General features: G+C 40.9%; 1 protein-coding gene across 7 annotated transcripts in view; it reads right to left on the bottom strand.

The window, feature by feature from the left end:
- The window catches only part of LOC149350808 (Fanconi anemia group A protein-like), a 75634-nt gene that overhangs the window by 51194 nt on the left and 4921 nt on the right, over positions 1-19519 (bottom strand). For all 7 annotated transcript variants that reach the window (XR_016290453.1, XM_089579952.1, XM_089579951.1 and 4 more), the window contains exons 8-22: positions 17329-17362; positions 14417-14456; positions 14243-14355; positions 14105-14181; positions 10103-10241; positions 8251-8384; positions 6700-6810; positions 6046-6141; positions 5878-5922; positions 5730-5812; positions 5581-5641; positions 5428-5477; positions 5264-5325; positions 2045-2134; positions 1396-1511 (exon numbers count right to left, since the gene is read on the bottom strand). Coding sequence is in view for 6 of the 7 variants with exons in the window: in XM_089579952.1 (XP_089436078.1) it covers positions 1396-1511; positions 2045-2134; positions 5264-5325; positions 5428-5477; positions 5581-5641; positions 5730-5812; positions 5878-5922; positions 6046-6141; positions 6700-6810; positions 8251-8384; positions 10103-10241; positions 14105-14181; positions 14243-14355; positions 14417-14456; positions 17329-17362 (1251 nt within the window). In the remaining variant the exon portion in view is untranslated. The remainder of the gene's footprint in view (positions 1-1395; positions 1512-2044; positions 2135-5263; positions 5326-5427; positions 5478-5580; positions 5642-5729; positions 5813-5877; positions 5923-6045; positions 6142-6699; positions 6811-8250; positions 8385-10102; positions 10242-14104; positions 14182-14242; positions 14356-14416; positions 14457-17328; positions 17363-19519) is intronic.

Raw genomic sequence — 19519 nt, 5'->3', positions numbered from 1 at the left:
TGTCTATTTGCGAGAACTTCGTTGACGACTTCGAGAACGAGATCCATCGTAACGCTGGCAAAACGCCAGTGCAAACGTAAGCGAAGCGACTGTAGCGACGGCCGCAATAGCCGATAGATGCCTTCAACGCGCGGCCGGCGGTAGCTTTCATTTTGGCTGCTGCTAGGCCGCACTGCTGGCACCAGAAATCGCGGAGTCTGCGTTATGTCATGTTCACGTCACGTTTCACGTCACTTAGTCCTGTGTCGTCATAGGAGAATCCCAAGTTTGAATCAGAGTGGCGGGAAAAACTTTTTCAACTTCGAATCCAAAATTCTTAGAAATAAATGCATCTTTCGCTGCCGCCCAAGTGGCAACAAAGCCATGACATGCCAAACTATCGGATTTTGCTATAAAAAAAATATTAATAGTGCTCTCCTCAGTGTCCCTTTAAGATGCCCTTTTCAAGGGGGGAAGCTGGTGCAGCAGTCACCGCATACAGTGGCGACTGCTGCACACAAGTAGTCACATCAGCACTCTGCTCAAGCAATTCAGTTCCTTAATTTAGAAAATAAACAGATATACAGCAGATCATTTACAAAAGCCGCTTTAGGCATCTCTTACACTGTTACCTTTTGAATGCAATATGACGGAGCAAATGTTTACATTACACGTTCGCATACAATCAAATTATCACAATATTAAGGCACAGAAGCTGCTTTTTTATTCGTTTGTTCAAATGCAAGGATGTTTTACCACCAGGTGTATCAAAAAACTGTTATGTGCACCTGCTAAGCTGTAGGAAAAAGAAGCGAAGAAGAAAAAAAGGCAAAGAGAAGAATACTGCGTGCACTGACCAAAAACTTTCAGTGAAGACTTAAAGCACATGCACAGCACAATGGCAAGCTTAAAAGGACAAAAAGGCATGAAATATGCAGTATTGTCAAAAGTAAGAACCAAGCATAAAAGTTTTTAAAACTGTATTTTTTTAGGAGAGGCACAACGCAGTCGTCAGAAGACTCACTAGTTTGCCATCAACAGCCATAAACATGACACCATTTCAATGAATGGCATGGACACTAAAAGTAGCTTTCTATGCAAGTATAGGCATGGACAGAAGTAAACAGAACATGCTACAGCATTCTAACTCCCACAGTGCCTGTGTAGGGTTGCCATCCCGTCATTCATGTTTTTGAGTGCCATGTCTTTACATCACTGCAAATTACTAAGTACTCTTACATCTTGCCCAGAAGTTGGAAGGTATGGTATGTACATACATGCACAACAAAGCTGCTGATGTTGCGATGAAAAAATACACACTGATATTTCATTTCCGCCAGGGCAGGTGTGAATAGATTCAAAGCAGCACTGCGTGCTTTGTTTACTTCTGTCCATGTCTGTAGTTTCCACACTCACCTCAAAGATTTCTTTCGAGTTAGGAATTTCATGTCCAAGTTCCAGTGTCCTGTTGGGATACTCTCTTTGATTCTTCTTTACTTCCTCAATTACTCTCAGAATCATAGTTTCACAATCTAATGCAGCAAGTGCAAATGCAGGAGTTAGTTTCCACACAATTTCCTGTTACATACTGCACATACTATTGCAATAGCTTAATTTAGAGCACTTCCATGAGCTAACCTATCTTTCTTGTTGTTTTCCACAGGAGCCTAAGCGTTTTCAAGGGCGAGTCACATCCCAAATAAGCACTACAGACAGTTCAAAGGCTATGAACCTGACAGCAGCAAGCAGACATATATTCAATAAAGAAACAGAAAAATCTCACCGAAAAAAGTTTGCGCACAGATCGCATAAAAAAAAAAATCACCACAAAGTGGTTGATTGTGCCTGCTGAGCACATTGTGTTCACCATACCTAGCATAACTAGAACTTAAGCGTTAGCACTGACAGCCTTAGCCAAAAGAGTCAGGTCTATTTTATCATTTCCTAAAACTAAAGCCATTGTGGTACAAAAGGCGCTGCATACTTGCAATGAAACAAGAAAGCCAGGTTACAGGTCTTTCAGCCTTTTGACTAGCAAAAAAGGACAAAAATAAAGATTATTCACCTTTGATCTGCAGGGACCCAGATCTTAGCTGCGCAAGCAAATGCTCAGGCACAAAAACTGAGCTCTCCATTTCTACATCATCACCGTCACCTACAAAAGAAAGCAATGTGGCCACACGGTAACAAGATGCATTCTAAGCTTTTTTATGAGGCTTAGACGAAATGCAACTTCCTTACCCCTGAACATCGTTTCCGTTTTTTTTTTTTTCTTCATAACTAAGCAAACAACACTACACTTCAACAAATTCATCATTTGTGCTGTCCAAACAAATTATAGACTAGATGTAATCAAAAGCATTCAAGATTAATATGTTGCTCACTTAAAACACACTGCTCATTTTGAAGTCATGATGATATATTCAGTTACTGAATGTTAGCATAAGCACTGCAGAGATAAACAGACATTCTTTGCTCCCAGAGCACCTAATATAACACTTCTAGCACCATGCACAGTTTTTTATCTCAATGCTGAATGACAGCACGAATGCTGTCCCACCTGCTAAACGCAGTGAACGAAGAAAGAGGCTATACTTCAGCTCACAAGTAGTTTGCAGCACTATGGCAACCTGAGCCATCAGGATGGCACGTGCTCCATAAATGTGTTCCTCTGCGCCCATATTTACCGACTGATGGCTCCATCCCTGGAGAGGTAGGAGTACGAGTAGTCAGCTGCTCTACCTTTGCAGCAAGTTGCACTTGGTGCCTCTTAAGCTTTTTTCTTTTTTGATGCCAAGCAATTCAAGCACTTTCAAGGCTAACTGCGTCACTTGCCTTGGGACACACTGCACGTCAAACAACAGCATGCAGGATGTATGACCGACTCAGCAGACGCCATGTTTGCGAATGATGGCACACCACTTTGCAGCAGGCCTATCTGCAAATCTTTTAATTTAACCAGTGATTGAAATGCTCGCTCTATTTGAAAAACACCAGCCCGAGCTACCAATCTGATCACTGAATTAAATTGTTTCAAAATAGCTCAACACTGCTGAGACAATCGAGGGACTATTTGTTGTTTTCCTGCAGCCCTGATTGGACGAGAGAGCTGTTAGTTTCACATTACTACAAACTACTTGCGAGATGGAGCGCAGAAGATTTTCCATATTTACTAGGCTGAATTTGCTTCTTCCAAAACCCAATCTTTTAAAGCTTTCCTTTTTTATTTTAATTGCTTAACCTCACAAACATGGTAAAAAAATTGCACTGTCATTATACTTTTACCCGCAAGCAAAGCAGACACCATAGCATTTCGTACAACACACACACAGGTGTAATGTGCTGTTAGCGTCATACTAACACGGCATGTGCCTTATACAGATCAGACTAGGTGTCAGTGCAAACCAAGCCCTGGGAAAAGCAAAAAAAAATTGACGGTTGATTTGCGTAGTTAGGACAAATGCAAATTAGGCGTGCTAGCCCTTCAGTTTTCACTTCGGTTCCATTGTGCGGACCCACTGTTCACGGATGGAAGTTGTTCAAATAGCGATAATGGGTTAATGCCCCCATATACAGAATTGGCCACCTTCTACTTTACATTCACAGATCCCTGGGAGTCCTCTCAAACCAGTGCAGCGATTAAGTGATGTGCCACTGCTTGCTGTGATGGCAGGTGCTGCCACTGGTGAGGCTGTGTGTGCGTGTGTGCATGCATGCGTGCGTGTGCGCGTGTGCGCGCACACCATCACTATTCAACACATCAGCTGGTCAATCCAGCTTCTCACAACTTCACCATCTCATGCAGCTGTGTTACTGTGCTGCTTTGATGACCAAGCTTTCTCAATTCAATATACCCCGAGTGATTTTGCTGACGATTCCACGAGGTACTCAGTCCTCTCGGAATTTCCCAGTGATATCCGGTTTCCAGATCAGTGACACATTGGGGTGGCCTGACAATTTCTTCACTGTGCACTAGCAACTGAGCATGAATGTGGCAGTATACCACATGCAAGGCTCCCACCTAAGCTGTTTCTTCAATCAAAATTGCATGTACACGAGCATCAACAAGCAAGCTCAGTATATACATGAGCAATGAAAGAAGACCTGACATTTTGCCCCTTGGAAAAATGGCCAAAGTAGCATCTAGAGTGGAGCTACACTGGAGATATATTAATTTGTCTCCATCATATTACCTAACCTAGCTCTGAAAACGTACATACCTTTCTGCTTTCACACAACTTGCTATATCCTTCAAAAGATGCACTCAGACTTTGCAAAAAATGACTAATGAGCAATAAATTTACTAAAATTATAAAAACTGCTATAGTAGGATACAACTTAAAGGTGCACTGAAGAGGAATCTGAACTTGTCTTTTTCCCGCGGGAACTCGATCTACACGTTCCTAGCATTCTTAGAAACTGCGACTTATTGCCCTGTGTGGCCAATTTCCCTAATTAAATCGAATTAACGTCCGGCTCCCGCCCTTTTTTTTTAATTCTGCCTCGTATGGTGGGCGGAGTAGACCAACGCGTGGAGTGCCTTTCACCCAGTCCCGTGGCGGCTTGCCACTCTGCCCTCGGCGGAGTAATACGTAATAGTCCGTAGTAGCAAATAGTCCGCGCGTATTTTTATTTCTGCGGGCTTATTTTGCGGCTATATTATCTGCGAATGATACTATTTATTCATGGAAAGCTAAACAACAAAATAAAGCGAAAGCAAAGCCTCCACGGAGCTAGCTGAAAGGAACTTCATGCGTTGGTCGACTCCGCCCATCGTACGAGGCAGAATTAAAAAAAAAGGGCGGGAGCCGGACGTTAATTCGATTTAATTAGGTGAATCGGCCATACAGGGCAATAAGTTGCAGTTTCTAAGAAAGCTCGGAACGTGTAGATCGAGTTCCCGCGGCAAAAAGACAAGTTCAGAATCCTCTTCAGTGCACCTTTAAGAAAACAGCAGTTGGTAATACTGGCCACGGTCTGCGGCATCCTGTATTACTCCGCTCGCCAATTACCACACTGAACAAGATCCAATTTTTTAAGTTTGACTGTACCAAACAAGCCAGAGGCATCAAAATTCTTGAGCTTATAATGTTGTGCTTAAATTCTTGTTTTGGTAACAAAAAAGGCTTTTACAGCAGTCTACTTTTTGTCATAGAGTAATTCTGTTCGGCAGTCCTGAATGTGGCTGGAGCTTCATTGCATTCTAAAGTTGTGTCCAGCTGCAGCATGATATTTTGACACTGCAGTTAAATATAATCGAAGCAGCAAAATCAAAATTACTTACCATGTTGCTCCTCACATTCATCAATGAATTTATCATATCGTTCCCGAGATATTTTCCCATGCCTGCAAATAAAATTACAGAACAGAATATAGGTTACATGAGAATTATCTGAAAAAAAATTGTCAGTTAGGCCTCCTATTTTTACAATCATGAGATTAACATACTGAAGTAGCTTCTGTGCCATGCTGAGCACAACCTCTCGCTCATCAGAAAACTGGAAAAAAAAGAGGAAAATATTTTCAACCCACAGAGAGCTTGCAGTACAGTTCAGCAACAACATCACCCAAAGTTTAAAAAATATAACCACATATAATTACGTTTTTAGGATCTAGGAGGACCGGAAGAAACTGCCCAGTAAAGTATGGCTTCTTGAAGATGCTGCAAGTTTGAATAAGTGGGTAAGCAGCCATGTTCGCACATCAACAAATACATCACATCAAGTATATACATTGCCTTTTTTACGTACCTGGCTTCTATGACACTTCTAGATAGTTTTCCTTTTGCTGCAAAGTCCTCAATAGCTTTCTGAACAGATTCATGAACCTGAGCCTATAATATAGATACACTGAGTGAATGACAGCAACTTTTTTCAAGGATGAGACACCTTTACTCACCAAATGTTCCTGGTCCTCACACGACGTATTTCTCTCATCAACTGCCTGAGAAACAAACAAACAAAAAAATAATAAAGCTGCAAACTAAAAACTCAACCACACCTTGGTACACAGTTATAGTACACAAAAGCAAAGCAAAAGCAAAAGGTATGGTACACAAAAGCAAACCTCAAGATCGTGTAGCCGGGTCTTTGCTAATGCAACATAGTCGTGATAAAGCATACGACACTCAGATGATGCATAAGCCGGTTTCTGGAGGTGCACCTAGAAAACAATGCCAAACAGCTGATCAGAAGAAAGAATCAAGTTCAGTAAATATCCCCTCAAAAAAAAAGAAAGGCAACACTGTTTTCATGGCAGAAACAGCCATCTTGTAATGCATCACACACACAAAGCAGCTACATGTTTAATATGAAAAATCAAAGCTAAAATGAATACGCAAGTATATTTTCTGCACCTGCTACCTATCTGATGTGATAAATGAAAGCTAAAATGAATGAACAAGTAAATTTCAATGCCGAAAACAGCCGCATGACTCTTGAACAGATGGGCAGTTGGGACGAAGGGGTGGAAGAAGGGCCGAAGTGACCCTCCCCATCACCTTCAGCGACAAAAAAATTCATAGCACAGTGCTTTCGTCTTTTCAGCCACAACATTCAGCCGATATTATTATTTTTAGTTCAATAAAACAAACCCCCACAACATACTGTATTACAGCTTTGAAAGGAAGAAGTGAGTTTAATTATGAAAAATGCAAGTAAACCCCACACTGAAGCCAAAATAGAAATAGTTTTTAGGCACATAAATGCTGCATGGACATACCTTCAAGTATTTGGCTTGTTCAAACGGAACCATATCACTAAGAAACTTCACTAAAAAAGCAAAAGTTCTTGAGCTGTTTGCGTAAGTTGTGTCAGAAAATCCAAAGTACTTCTGAAACATGTAAAAATGAAAGAAAAGTGATGCGCATTATTTACTCATGAATGGGCATAAAAAATTCAGTCGAACTCAGGTCTACTAAATCTGAAGAGGATCACAAAACTAACAGTATATCTTGATATAAAACCCATTACACTCAGGCAAACTCAGACATCTGCATGTCTCAAACAATCATTGGAGATCTTGAAAGATGAAAAAGCACTCAAAGGTACTTATAAGACACACGACATGTAAACAGGTGCCACTGAATACAATACAATGCCATTATTATGGGTGCATGTACACTATGTGTGCAAATGAATGTGGCCCTACAAATTCTCTGTCTCAAGCAGCAGCACCAACTATAGAAGGCAGTACTTTACACACTACTGTAGCCACCTCTAGCTTATGTTTTGCTCCTTTCAGTTTTTCTTTTCATTCCTAAAATTTTTTTCTCTCCCCAACTTCACCGACCTGTGCATTGCTTCATCAGCCCGATGGCCGCCTCACAGCCATGTAGAAACACATGAGAAGCGCTCAGCAAGTTCTAAGCCTAAGTATGATGCAATTAACAGATGGAACTGCAATGTATGCATGTTGCATCATCGTTCCAGGTAATGGCTACAAGTCATGTGGCTTTCCTCCCTAATTTGATCTCATATTGCAACACACTGAAGAAGGCAATAGCTTAAATGAAAGATAGCATCAAGCATCATCCTGTGATCAAAATTTTGACTAGAAAGGAAACCAAGCCAGAAAGTAGTATTCATAAGCTCAAGAAGAATGTGCATGCAGCCTGTGCACCATCACCTGCAACTTTCAAATGGTGAGCAACTTGGTTTAGGAATGATAGCCAGTCCCTAAAGTAGGCTATTCGAAGTCACCGCTGAATAAACAAGCTGGAAAGTGGATGGTTATAACTAAAAGACATGTGACAGTCCAAGTTGCTAAGGGACTAGGCATTAGAATTGGATCCACAGAAGCAATCTGGTACGGATATTTGAGTGTACTGAAGGTGTGTCCACCGCCACTCACACATACAAAAAATTGGGGACACTTAAGCTCCGCCTTTAAGGATACGATGTGCCAGCAGTTCCTCTTGCCCACATAGACACGAACACCATTTCCTCTTTCACATGCGAAAGACCACACAACATACATATAAAGCCTTGCTTTCACCAAGCCGTATGAAGGTGTCTACATAGCAGTAGCGTGTCTGACTCGCAAACCTAGAGCTCAAGGGTCAGGGGTTTCCGATGCACAGCTGGTGTGGCTGGCATCATTTATGGGAGCTTCTTGTAATCGACTAATCGCAATTTTTCCGTCACGCCGAAGGCAACTCCAACACTGGTTTTTCTGCGACATAGGGCATTAATGCTTGTGCGTTAAAAGTGGTTTGAAATGCGATGGAACATGCAACCTGATAGCTCCTTTGTACAAAATGAGAATACTTACCTCAAACCAGGAAGAATATGGGGGAAAAATCTGAGGAGCTTCCTGAGCTGCATGCCTAGCCAAAAGAATGGCGCTGACAAGATATTCCATGTCCAAGCACTTGAAAGCTGTTTTCAGCAACGTTTCAATAAGACCTGTACAAATTAAAAAATTTGCTCCAAATGTCCCAGGTAACAAAAACAGCTGTCCCACACATAAATCAGGTTACGGCAAAACAAAAAATGAGGAGTGTTGGATAGTATTCACTAATATATAATATTCATCAACAACTGAGAGATGGATTATATTCAAAATATTCACAGAGACAAGGGAACAGAAGTTGGAATTACCCAAGATGGATGCTGCATTGAAATTGTATGTTACCTTAAAATTTGTGGCATATTTACATCAAACATTTAATGAATGACAAACCACTACCTATTTATAGGCACAAGCATGGCTTCTAAAGGCTACTACATTGTGCCCTATTCCACACTTTAGGGCTAATAAACAACCCAGACAAAGATAATAGCTGCAAGTCAGCACCCATGTGTTATTCTAAGTTCCCTTCTTTGACTTATTGCACAATTTATACTTGAACATGACCTGGAAAGGATGCATCTAGATCCTGTTTTTTCAAAGCAGTTGTAGAAAGCACGCTGCCTTGCTATAATAAAGACCAAACCAAAAATGAAGGAGGCACCTGAGCAATTCTTATGATGTATAAATGCGAGAGCATTTATACCTGTCACTAAGTATGTCTCTGAGTTGTTGTCAGGGGCTAGAGGGGTGAACGTTGTTTTGCTACAGCAGCTCGCTTCGCACTTTTCGCTGCATTGTGATGGTCTTGTACTTCGTTGGCAGTGAACTGCAGCCTACGGCCACGCTTTATTGTCTCGCCTGGTGATGTAGACCCTAATGCACGCGAGGGAGGGGTCCAGCCACCACCACCTTGAGCTGCAGTCTGCTTTGTTACCCAGCAGAAAGGGTGCTGTTCGACCTATCCCTGCCTTATGATAGCCTATTGCTCCAGGAGGTGTCTGCCATCCTGAGGGCAGTCTGCTTTGTTATCCAGCCGAGAGGGTATTGTATAACAGCCAGTATTGTATAACACCCCAGGGAGAAGGAGGGGTACCTCCAAACCTGTTTCCATTCACCGCTGAAGTCCACTGGCCTTTCTTGATCTACCCCTGCCTTCTGATGGCCTATTGCTCCAGGAGGGGTGTTTCTTCCACCCACAGCTTTCTGGTGAAGGCAGTTTTCACTCAATGAGTCAAGTAATGCTCTTGCATTAAAAGCTGAATTTCAAAGCAAACGAAACAATGATGCCACCAGTCGCAGGCTGGGACACATTTTTCTTTTTTCTTTTTTTTTAGTCCCAATATAATCTGTGTCGTAAAGAGTGTGTGGGCTGGGACACATTTTTCTTGTTTCTTTTTTTTTAGCCCCAATATAATCTATGTCCTAAAGAGTGCAAAACAAGTGCTGAAAAGGCCTCAATGGCTTTCACTTCCTAGAAACAAATGTCGTCATATTTCTTCTGAAGCTGAAGTCTGCTTCAGGTTCTATGGCCTAGAATCACCGTAGACAACACATATTTGGATTAATTTCATAAAAAGCTGGAAAGTACCACACCCAGTTGTGGTGTTAACCAAAACCTACCATGAAATGCCACCTGTTTGCAAAATCTCAACATGAAAGAGCTAGCAGTTTAGCCAGGAAAGCAGCTATGCGTGCCCCCATGAGCAATGCAGCATTTATACAGAACACTGCATTAGCACATAAGCAAGATAATGACAATGCCTCTTCAAGTATTTCTGCTAACAGGAGCTGACGCACTGGAAGGCCATAAAAACCGAAACTGAATGCTTACCAATTAGAAGCTTGCAGTCATGGTAAGTGGTGACATAGACTGACAGGGCAGTGAGCAACATGTACCAGTTCACCTCCTTGCTGTTGAGAGTCTTGCAGAGTTGAGAGGTCACATCTGCCACCGTGAGCACTTGCATTGCCTGCAGAAAACAAACGTCAAAAAATAAAGGGAGACAAAAAAGCAAAACAGTTGCAAGGTATACAAGCCTTCCTTACAACAGCACCAACAATGTTCCAATAAAGTTTTGCATCAAGATATCATGACATCATAATTTCCGACCAATTACAATCATACCAGCCTTTTCAAAGGGATTAAAAGAAAGAATATCCTCGAAAGACTAACTTCTGCCTCGAATTCGAACCTTTTTCCCCTTCATCATATGTTGTCATTCACGGCAAACTAATGTTAACTGCATTATTAGTTCAAAAAGAAATTATGTGCTATTGAAAATCAAGAAATTTGTGTCACAGTCTGTCGATTTTTCAGTCACAGTTTCTGACTTTGAAAAATTCAAGCTCTATGTAGAATTCTACACTATATGTGGCACTCCCAGACATCTCATGAAAATGTACGTGGCACTCCTCGACATCTCATAAAAACTTACCTTCAACACTGTTCTCAAAAGTAAACATCAGAACAAATTTTAAGCTGTTACCACCAGCTTATCACAAGGCACCATACACAAGCACCCCTTCTGTTCATGTGGTACAAAAACAATATATTTATAGCACGAGTTTATTTCTTCAAGGTAGCTGCTTTGAAGTTCTTCAAATTATTAATCAGACATTATACTGTTTAAAAACATGGAGTAAAGGACACATACTACTCGTAAGGCAGGGGCCCTGTGCTGGCGGTGGCCACTGACCATTTTTTACAATGTTTGTTTGATCGCTGTGTCCCTACTGCTTGTGCTAGGAAAATAAATTTTAGCTCATTGAAAAGAGCAATGTATTTACTTCTCAATGGTATGTGTTGTTACTGTCAATTAATGTCAGTACATGTGGAGTAAGCAAAATACAAAGTGCATTAAGGGATTTTTGTTTGACTTGCCTGCCTTTACGACGTTTTTGGAAAAAACTACTGCCCCAAAAAGAGAGCTGCATCTGCAGCATATAGAAAAGATGTTAATCTCAAGATCTCAGGAGTGGTTTTGGGCTTCACCAGCTAGTTATTTAGAACCGGCAGTCTAAAAAAGGCCCAAAAATGACAAAATTTTGCACATTAGAAGCCCTATAGCTTCCTGTCTATTACAAAGTGTATTGCGCTTTGCCTTGTATGACGAAGTGCGAGCATATTTGGCACATTTGCAAACTGTGCATATTTTGCTAAGTGCGCAAAATTTCTCTGAACTGCATTTTGTAATCCTTTACTTTTCTTGGTTACTGTGAACCCCGAACCATGAAAAGTAAAGAACTACAAAATGGAACTCACAGGAGTTTTTCAGAAATAATGAAATATATACGCACTCAGCAAAAGTGCCAAATATACTTACGTATGCTTAAATATGTTTAAAAAAACCTGTGTGCCATATACTAGCCACTGTTGATTACAACTCTACTACAGGTCATCTATTTTTTGCATTATGAATTTATACCAGATCACAGCCTGCACAAATTTTTGCAGACATTAGAAATCCATGCAATATGATCACCACAGATTTCTGGAGTTAACTTGTCTCATGAACAGAACTTCACCCATATATACTTTCCGTAACGCAGAAAAATAGTTTATTGTACTAAATACAGCAACTAGATGCTACACTTCATTATGCCACATTTGTTGAACTGTCTGTTATCTGAAAACATTGGTACTGAAAAAAAAAAAACCTGGTTGCAAGCAATTTGCACAGCTTTACAGTAAGAACTGTTAACACAAGAATGGAACACTTTCGGTCTATATTTTCTGAGTATGTTTTATTTTGGTTTTTTGATATGTACCAGAAGTATACACATTTGATGTTGGTGGGCCCAAAGTGTAAGTTTGAATAAACTGGCATTTCGTGGCAACCATGACAATAAGCAATATAGGCTTTAAACTAATTTATCAAACTCATTAGAGCATTACATGTTTTGTGGCATAGCAAGCAGATTTTTAAATAAGCACAATAAACCAAATTTACTTGTAAATAAGAGAACCAGAAACTGCAAGGACAAATCCATAGTCGCAACTCAGCATTTCGAGTTATTTTCTGGAAAACACATCACTGGTTAGATTTTATTCTGCAGCAAATATTTTTTATTTCACTGTTCTTCACAATATTATTCACTGGTTTACTTAGGCAAATTTTTTTCACATTAAAACTCACCAGTTTTTTTTTTTTAGTGATAGTCTACCGATTTCTTACAGGACTCTACTTAACATGCCTTCATTACGCACAGTGTGCATAATGAAGGCATGTGCAAAATGCTTAATGAAGACTATGTACGAGAAAGCATCTCTGACATTCATTATCTATGATCATAAGAATTACTTCAGACAATTCTACTAAAAAATTAGGGATTTAGGTGAGTGACACCTTGGGACTGCTCACATAGCTGGCTACTATAATCTCACTGGCTCACACAACTTTCACAGCACACCCAGTTACAATAAGGAAGGCAATACCTGCTACGTTTTATTGTGCACACTGGCCAAAGTCATTCAGCTTTGGGACAATACTTCAGCCAAGAACCTCTGCGTGCCCAGCCCCGTTTCTTCTTTTTTCTCCCTATTTTCTTTTTTACTCTGTATGTAGGCACATGGCACTTTTTTCATTTTTAACCCATTTCACAAGGCCACTTAGTGCAGAAGCTGCCACACCCCTTGTTAATGCGCAAGGGTAATTACAAATACGCCACCATGTCCAGCTCAGCAGCTTTGTCATACTTCCCTTTCCTGCACTAACTCCTTTAGACACTAAAACAGAATTTCTGGAACAAAGTTCAGCACGCTTTCACCCCTTTCCATTGGTGTACCCTAGCTGCTGTGCTGCTACAGATGCCATTACACCATAAATTTTTTGTTACAGATTGCAGGCGAATCAACCATGACAGCAACCAATGTTATGCTTACACAACTAATCAAGTATCATGGTTGTAAGCCAGGCTTACCTTGTAGCCTTATTCTGAATTTGGCATACTACATCAAAAAATCACAGCTGTTACTTCAGTCCAGTTGCATGAACTGCCTATAGTACCAAGAGGCCAGTGAGACACATTTGTGAAAGAGGTTTCCATCGCTGCAATACTACAGCCTATATCTTGATCCAGTCTTAGTGCATGACACATGTCCACTATTCTTCACTGCAGTTAGGAAGCCACTGCAGCAGCAACCAAGCCATCACACAGGATCTATCAGTGAAGCAGTTTACGCACTTTTGAAAAATATGCTCACATCTCTAATAAGAACGGAATGCATCAATGGCCTTCCTGTCCAGCCTGTTTGCCACTTTTTTCTCAAGCCGTGTTGGTGCTTGACACAAGGCATGGGCTTACATTTAGTATTCACTGGCTTGCACCTGTGATACCACTTTATTAAACTACATTGATTATGTCCATCTGATCAAAATCCATTTCAAATAAACAAATAGATTTAGATGGTTTGCTTTGGTTTATGGGGTTTAATGTCCCAAAGCGACTCGGGCTATGAGAGACGCCGTAGTGAAGGGCTCCGGAAATTTCGACCACCTGGGGTTCTTTAACGTGCACTGACATCACACAGTACACGGGCCTCTAGAATTTCTCCTCCATAGAAATTCAACCACCGCGGCCGGGATCGAACCCGCGTCTTTTGGGTCAGCAGCCGAGCACCATAACCACTAAGACACCGCGGCGGCCAAATAGATTTAGATTCCAAACAATTTATGCCTGTTCTCAACAATGACATCAGCATTATTGGATTATTCCATATGAACAAACTGTTAAACATAGTGCATTCAAATTTCGTTTAATGTTCCATGATTTGCAAAACAAAAACACAAAAGATATACACAGCAGTTAGACTACAAGACAACAAATACCACACCTTTTGAAACATTCCGAACAGCCATGGAGAACATTTCTTGTATGTCCACATGTGGTGGTTGGACATGGCTTGGGCAACTGAGCAAAGAATATGCAATGTTTTAGCAGCAGGTCCTTATCCAGCATGAAACCAGCCCACCTTTGTAGACAGGGTTGTATGCCAAGATGCAGGACAGCAACTCCTGAGCATAACAGCGGATAGCAGACTGCTGGACCAATGGCCTCTTTAACAGAGGACCCAGCAGATCCGCACTGAAACAAAATTTCAAACATGAGAACCAAAAGAAACACTTACGCATATGTGTCATATTACCAGGTCAAAGCTTGTCCCTCTTCATTGGCCTTGAGAAGCCCTGCAATGAACGTGGTGACAGAAATTCCACAATAAACCACAAAAGATCTTTCACAAGCAAAGCAGTGTCTCGACTTATGTCAGAAGTGCAAAATGGAGCACAGTATAATGTGCATCAGTCTTTCCGTGATGGCTCAAAACAGGTAATATAGTCAGGTAGTCTTTAAAATGCAGCAAAACCAGGCAAGAAGCCATACAAGTAAGCCAAGTATGATGAACCAAAAACACAGGGGAATGTAAGACTTGCCTTTAATGAAATGTGGACCATTTTAATAAATGCTAAGCCATATTCACCTCATCGCTGCATGCCTAACTAATGGTAGAGCAGCAAACATTTTAGCGAGAAACTGTCTAAAGGAAGAGGGTTGTCTTAAAATGAAAATTTTTATTACTAGAGATATAGTAATCAAATTAAGTGTGTACATGTATTTCTTCCTCCTGTGATTAGTTCCAGTATGTCATAATTAGTTCCCAAATTATGAAAATAACTCAAGCCTAATTAGGCAATTTCTTACAGGTCGTCAAGACACTTTTCCTCAATATTTTTTGGTTTTGATTGGAATGGAGCTGGAGCCAAAGACCTGCCATTGGAGCTATGCTATAAATGCTACTATTAATGTTACTGAGTATATCATCCCATAAAAATGTTCAGTTAAGTAGAAACACCATAATTATGAAATATAATTAGGTGACATTACTGTCCACAAGATTTTATATGTTTGACTCAGCCATAAAAAAATAGCATAGCTCCATGGTTTAGTTGTTAGGTATTCAATGGCATAGGATTAATTGAAATTGCACAATAAAAAAACAAACTTCCGTAAGGCTAGCCACGTTGACAAAAAACACAAAGTTGAGAAAATCGCATATGAAGTGCACACGCCAACCATTCAGAGGTCATTGTAAAAGCCTCATAAAATGGTGGAATGTGGACACCCCAAGAGGATTTAATAGCAGTGAGTAATACCAGGATTTAGGGAAGAGTGCCAGCTTTCGAACAAGATCAAGATGGCAGTCACTGGAGACGCAGTTGCAGGAGGCAAACTGTGCAAAGTTCTGCCGCATTTTTCTCCGAAATCGCAGTTTCGGCACTTCGGAGGCGTCAAATGTATCGATTTTTAAGTAGTTAGAGGTCAAATTAGACTTTGAAACTTTGTAGGTAGACACTTTACAGTGTACTGAAACCTAATGTGCCATTTCTGAAAAATTTAAATTTTCACATTTTTTTTAACATTTCAAGACCCGCGTCTCCCCTTAAAGGACATCATCTGAGATAGCCTTCAGTGTAACCAGACGCTTTGTGAGAAGAAGAAAAGGAAGAAGGAACAGGGAAAAAAAAAGAACAAGAAGAAGAAGGCCAAAAGCAATTTGCATTTATAACCAGTATACACATTGCTCATCTAATGCAAAAACCCAACAACCGCCAAAGCAGATACCAAGCTTAAACCCCAAGGCAGCTACTCGCTGAACTAACCGCATCAAGCAATAGCTTCACCAGTAAATTTTTTTTTAAAGGGGAGGAGACACCAAATATTTCGGAGTGTGTTTTTGCTCTGGAATGATGTGCACAACACTAGTAAACATCAATCGCCATGTGCAATTTGCCAGCGTGTTGTAATTGATTGTAATTATTGTAATTGATTTTTTTTTCTTCACAGTTTCAGTTTCAACATCACAATTAAGTAAATATGAGATCATGTGAGGCCTGCAAAAACTGCAATATAACCGCTGCTTTTTTGTTTTAATTCGTTCAAACTCTAATGCTAAACTGCTCCAAAAGCCAGAATGGTAGCAAGAGAATAAACAGCTATTATATTGCAATTTTTGCATGCTTCACTTCATCTTGACCTCACTTGTGATGTCGCAACCATCTTTCGAATGCTGAAACCGAAACCAGAACAGACAGAAGAGTAAATTCAATTAGAAGTTAGGTACTGAGCGTGGGCAAATTTCATGTGGTGATTCATGTTTACTGATCTCTTACGCATCATTCGAAAGCAGAATATACTACAGAAATTTTTGTCTCTACCCCTTTAAACAATATAGGTATATATCCGTAGTTTGTGTGTTTTATGAAGCGAAATATGTCAACACGGTTCCTGCAACAACACTATGCACACTTCTGGAGTAGATACAAAAGTGTACCACATGTTCTCAATTTAGCAGTGGTCAGTGACACTATTTTTGGGACAATTTTCAAAGTGGGGAAGCCAACTTGACGAATTATGGAATGGGTACGTTACACCATGTTTGTTTCCAGCGAAACCATCAATTTCAATTTTGTTTTCATGAAACTTGTAATTCTATTTAAACAAAGTGAAGATTTGCACACAGAAGGACATTACTGAAGCCAATCCACATGAGGTAGTTTGGAATGTAAAATTATTTTCCAAGAATAAAAGCAACAACTCACTGACATGTTCTTTCATACTGATTTTGAAAAGAGCTCTTCCACAGAATTTCTGTAATTTAAATTTCCAGAGTCAATAAAGATACTTGAAAGATTATTGGCAAAGACTTCTGGGGCACCATTTCACATGAAATATATTGGGAAGTAGAATGGAATGAGAGTCAGTTATTGCACTGAGGCCAGCAACACAAACTGCCAATAAGAAAAGGTGATGGCTTTAAACTGTGGTACCTTGGATAAGCAGTGCTCGGTATACACTTATATCACATGGTCACTGCACCTTAAGGGCCACAAATGGCACCTTGAACAAACCACTTCACCAGCACATCTCAAGGTTGCCGTACATTTTGTCCCAATCATTCTGTAATGAGTTTATCACGCATAGAACTGCATGGAGCAGCGATAAATGCTAGTGGTCACTGAAACATTCATGAACTGTACATAACAAATGACAAGAACTTACGCTGCAGAACAGTTTCCAGTACTGTGCGGCAAACCTAGAATAAAGAAAGCCTCATTAACACAGAAGTACAATTAAACATTGTGCGAAAAATTGCCACAAAATAAAGTTTTCAGAAGTAGCAGCAACATGGCAGATGTAGTTTACCAAGATCAAATGCATGTCTGGGCCAGTTAGACTCTCGCTCAACAGAACATTAATGCTGAAACTATGAAATGCAATAAATTTTGCCCTGAAATGAAGTACAGTAAAAACTCGCTAATTCAACCCCCGTTAATTTGGAAACCCAGATAATTTAAACAGACTGCACAGTCTCGGCCAATGCCCATGTAAGTCTATGGCGTTGGACGCTCGCTAATTTGAACGCTAGGCATCTCGCACCGGTTAGTTGAAACGGTTTCATGAAGGGAGGCCGCGTGCACGTACAACTGGCATGGCAAGCGACCGTCCAAATAGCACAACTCAAACCTAATTTTCAGGCTGCATAGTATTTCCCGCGTGCCTCTGACGTGCGTGCAACGACAGGTGTGATGAAAAACAAACGGCCCCATCCCCAAGAATAGCCTGACCGCTTAGTTTCTGTTTCGCTTGACTGAGCTTCGCGCTGGTCCGCAGCATCTAGCCAGCCAACCGAGCCAAGCTGCACACCGTTTAGGAGACTGGCGCCGCTGTGCATTTCTGTCACTTCCATCTGCATGGTTCTTCCAGTCCCAGCGCGCCGAAACTGTGCACTAGCCGCGTACCATTCGCTCTTTGTGTGGAGAAGCTTCCTCACACGCAATGCAGCTGCTTTTGAGGGGGCTCTACAGCTATCGTGTCACACTGTAAAAGATGTTGGAAAGGTCCTTACCATTTTGGATCAGTTCTGCTTCAATGCTCCTGACAATGTGCACGCAATAAAGCGTTGATAGAAATGTGAAAAACTGCCTGTTGCGCTATTCTTATTTCAAAACCAGGCGACCATTGTGCAGTTTTTCACCAAATAAATTTACTATAATGTAAGCAGGTCTTGACGTTTTTTTTTTCAGGGTCATGCGATAATTTGAACTTTTGGATAATTTAACCATTTTTTCCAGTACCTTGAAGTTCCAATTAACGAGCTTTTACAGCACGGTTTTCGATATGTAACTTCAATTCTGCCCACATAACTTTTTACGAACGATTACACAAGGTGAACACCAATTTTCCATTACTGCTGTATAATTTCAATTTCTGTGCTTTAACATATAGCCAAGGCAGCTACCACTGAAAATGCATAATGGTTAACATACTGCAATCACTGAACACTTCAACAGAAATTGTAGATTGTGGTGTTTAACAGCTCAAAGCAACACATGTGCTGTGAGGGTGAGAGGTACTGTAGTGGAGGGTCCCGGATTAATTCTGACCACCTGAGGTCAACGTGCACTGACACCACACAGCACATGGACATGTTTTGCGTTTCACTTCCATCGAAACACGGCTGTCACAGCCGGGATTCAGCCCAGGTCCTCTGGCTCAGTAGGTGAACACTCTAACCACTGAGCCACTGCAGCAAGTTAAACAAAACAGCAAAAATTTGAAGGTAAGATACAAGTAAAGGCTTGATATGCTTTAGATTATGTGATAAGTTATCCTCCTAATCAGACATGACAATAATGGGACACTATAGGGGAATAAGTCCAGTGATTTGAAAGATTAGATTCCCAAGATTGCAAATATGCCATTTTTACAGAAAAGAGAATGTCGCACAAAAGTGACTGTAGCGACACCCCTGGAGAATTCCAGCAACTACGCCCAGTCACAACTAGCTATTGCTTTCACATTCAACACCATTTCAATGGGGATGGAAAGGACCATTGATACAGGTAAGCATCGCCACGCCTGCCACTCAGAATGCAAAGCGTCGCTCACTTCACATACTGCCCAGTCGGCTTGTGTGAAGCTTTCGTATGCAGCAGCTCGTGCACAACTTATACAACATGGTATGGGCATGCCAGAACAATCCAAATATTGCAAGGGTCAATAAACTGGGAGGCAGCGCTGTCCAGCTCACACCCGGAAGACCAGCTTTGGCTGGTGAACCAGGCAAGAGCAGCAGCAAAAGACACTGGGCTCCTGGAATGAGGGTCCACCCAACTAACCTCAACTTATTTTTCTCACTCAGAAAAGCAAAAACCAAGCACAAGCTCTTTAGGTTGTTCATACTAGTTTG

The sequence above is a fragment of the Amblyomma mixtum genome, chromosome 3, assembly GCF_055824585.1.
Source record: "Amblyomma mixtum isolate Tamu chromosome 3, ASM5582458v1, whole genome shotgun sequence".
NCBI lineage: Eukaryota > Metazoa > Arthropoda > Arachnida > Ixodida > Ixodidae > Amblyomma > Amblyomma mixtum.
The sequence above is the reverse complement of the archived record's forward strand: the minus strand, read 5'-3'. Positions and strand labels throughout refer to the sequence as shown.